At 50.9% G+C, this 1842-nt stretch overlaps 1 protein-coding gene across 1 annotated transcript in view; it reads right to left on the reverse strand.

The window, feature by feature from the left end:
* Positions 1–679: 679 nt before the first annotated feature.
* SYT11 (synaptotagmin XI) overlaps positions 680–1842 on the reverse strand; it is a gene marked incomplete at its 5' end in the record, with an annotated part of 6186 nt that continues 5023 nt past the window's right edge. The window contains one exon of the mRNA XM_009864252.1: positions 680–1082. Coding sequence (XP_009862554.1) covers positions 772–1082 — 311 coding nt within the window. The remainder of the gene's footprint in view (positions 1083–1842) is intronic.

A 1842-nucleotide genomic window follows, 5' to 3' on the forward strand; every position in this document is an offset into this window, starting at 1 on the left:
CCCGCACCCGGCAGCAGAATTATTCCTTCTCCGGGGGAAAGTGCCGTTTCCCCCCGCACCCGGCAGCAGAATTATTCCTTCTCCGGGGGAAAGGGCCGGTCCCCCCCGCACCCGACAGCAGAATTATTCCTTCTCCGGGGGAAAGGGCCGTTTCCCCCCGCACCCGGCAGCAGAATTATTCCTTCTCCAGGGGAAAGGGCCGTTTCCCCCCGCACCCGAGAGCAGAATTATTCCTTCTCCGGGGGAAAGGGCCGTTTTCTCGCCGCGTTTTCCTTTACGCCAGCGCAGAATTCTGAGCCGCCTCCCTCGGTGCTCCCAGACCAGCAAAGAACAGAAGTGCAAGAACCGACGGGCAGGCAAACGAACAAGAAACTAGAGGTTAAACAGCAGAATTCCCGAAACTTTGGGAGAAGCCTAAGAAAGACAGGCCAACCGTGGTGAATACCAGCAACGACAGTTCGGCACAAACACAACTTCCATAGTGACAGATAACTGTATTAAAATCTGCAACTCGATATTGGTATTATACTAATTTCAGGTTGTAGTAGGCATGCAATAGCGTGAGTACACTGTTATATATAGTCGTGGTATCTTTTTTTGTTTTTTTTTTCTAATTATTTTTAAATTTTTCGTTAATGCTCTTTAGTGCCCCGCAAAAAAAAAAAAGAAAAAAAAAAAGATCACATCACTAGAGAACCAATCAGCTGCTGCTTCGTTACGAAAAAGTTTAGTTCTACGACTAAAACAAGGTTTAAGTCTGTTCTACGAGTGCTAGTATTCGCTCAGGCTGTGCCACTTGGCCACCGGCTTTCTGGGATTCTCGCACACCTCTCGCCAGTGCTCCACGCCGCCCGCGGTGACGCTGTGCGCTCCCAGGATCAGCCGGCCCACCACCTCGTTTTTCGTGGTGCGGTCGAAATCGATGACGAGGAATTCGATGCTGATGTCGGGGAGGAGGTCGACGGGGATGTCGTAAATGAAGGATTCGTTGAAGACGGGGTTCAAAGTGCACTTCTTCACGTGAGTCTTCTTTTTCGCGATGCGCTTCCTTCCGTAATAAACGTTCACCTTCACGTACGGATCTGCTGGAGGGAAAAAGAGAAGGAGACTAATAACGCAGCCCGGCAACGCCCCTGCAAGGAACTCCTGGGGTTTTGCTGCTGAACTCCTGGGGTTCTGCTGCTGAACTCCTGGGGTTTTGCTGCCGAACTCGAGCTGGCGCAAGGAAACAGCGAATCCGTCTCCCCTGGGAAGGGGGCACCACTGGCGCGGTTTCTCCCTGCAAAGCGAGAAGCTCCTGTGGGAGCTTTGCGGTTGCAGAGGGGCTGGAGGGACACGAGGCACGGCCAGACTGAGGTCATTAGCCCCAGAAATACCAAACGGGGACCTTGTAGGTGAGGTCGGTGCCCGACCGGCCCAAGTTTTCACTTCTCGCTGTCGCCTGTAACAAGAAATGTTTTCACCCTGTTTCAAGACCTAAACCCGACAAAGAGGTTTTAAAAATTTGCAGATGTAAAACGTTTAGTGGAAGGGGCCACGAAAGCAGAAGGTTTCACGCAGAGCCTTCGTTTTCCTGTCAGCCTCGCTTCGTTAAACTCGCTTCGTTCTTTCCGCAGGCGGCTTCCTCTTTGTGCAGATGCTTCTTTAGGACGAAAATTAAGATACGAGGCACACGGTGCTTTTCTGTTTGTTTTTTTTCCACATGCAACACAAGCTGTGAAGCTGGAACTCACCTGCCCAGCTGCCACTGGCTAATTTTTCCCTTTTTCTTTACCCAACTGAACTGATGAGCTTATGCATAATGTAAAGATCACAGAAAGAAATGATGTCAGCCCTGCAAGG

The sequence above is a fragment of the Apaloderma vittatum genome, unplaced genomic scaffold, assembly GCF_000703405.1.
Source record: "Apaloderma vittatum isolate BGI_N311 unplaced genomic scaffold, ASM70340v1 scaffold30272, whole genome shotgun sequence".
In the NCBI taxonomy this organism is placed as follows: Eukaryota; Metazoa; Chordata; class Aves; order Trogoniformes; family Trogonidae; genus Apaloderma; species Apaloderma vittatum.